Source organism: Etheostoma spectabile, chromosome 13 (assembly GCF_008692095.1).
Source record: "Etheostoma spectabile isolate EspeVRDwgs_2016 chromosome 13, UIUC_Espe_1.0, whole genome shotgun sequence".
NCBI lineage: Eukaryota > Metazoa > Chordata > Actinopteri > Perciformes > Percidae > Etheostoma > Etheostoma spectabile.
The window spans coordinates 1629533-1630011 of NC_045745.1; the positions used below are offsets into that span (position 1 = coordinate 1629533).

Sequence of the window (479 nt, forward strand, 5' to 3'; positions counted from 1 at the left end):
ATTGTCACATAAACTCCACGTTGATGCCATGTTACTAATACAACCTTGTAATCCATACCGCCTAAAAACAATGAACAGTAATAACTGTGATAACTGTGATCTCTAATAATAGACACTGGTTTGCATGTATGAAGTAGTCTCCCTGCAGGACTGTACAAGTCACAGGCATCCCCTTTTAGAGTCATGGTGGAAGGGTTATAAGCCCCTCAGTAGTTTAATAACTTACCTCCAGTAGTGAGAACCCAAAGGGAAAAAAACAATCTTCGATGGTGAAATTTACCCAAGTGTGTTTTGTTCCTTCTTTCTCCCTGTCAGGGCCGAGAGCAGTTCAGGATGGCAGCGGTGGCGCAATGGGAGTGCACTCACACACCTGTCTCCTCTTCATAGTCTTTCTGCCGTTCCTGCTCCGATTTTGAAGAGGAATGGATTTGAACACAAGAAGTGTGTGTGTGTGTGTGTGTGTGTGTGTGTGTGTGTGT

At 44.1% G+C, this 479-nt stretch overlaps 1 protein-coding gene across 5 annotated transcripts in view; it reads left to right on the plus strand.

Moving 5' to 3' along the window:
• ntm (neurotrimin) overlaps positions 1-479 on the plus strand; it is a 537242-nt gene that overhangs the window by 527217 nt on the left and 9546 nt on the right. For 3 of the 5 annotated variants that reach the window (XM_032534315.1, XM_032534316.1, XM_032534313.1), the window contains one exon: positions 316-479. In XM_032534315.1, coding sequence (XP_032390206.1) covers positions 316-416 — 101 coding nt within the window. In that variant the 3' untranslated portion in view covers positions 417-479. The remainder of the gene's footprint in view (positions 1-315) is intronic. The other 2 variants (XM_032534314.1, XM_032534317.1) reach the window with 2 other exon arrangements.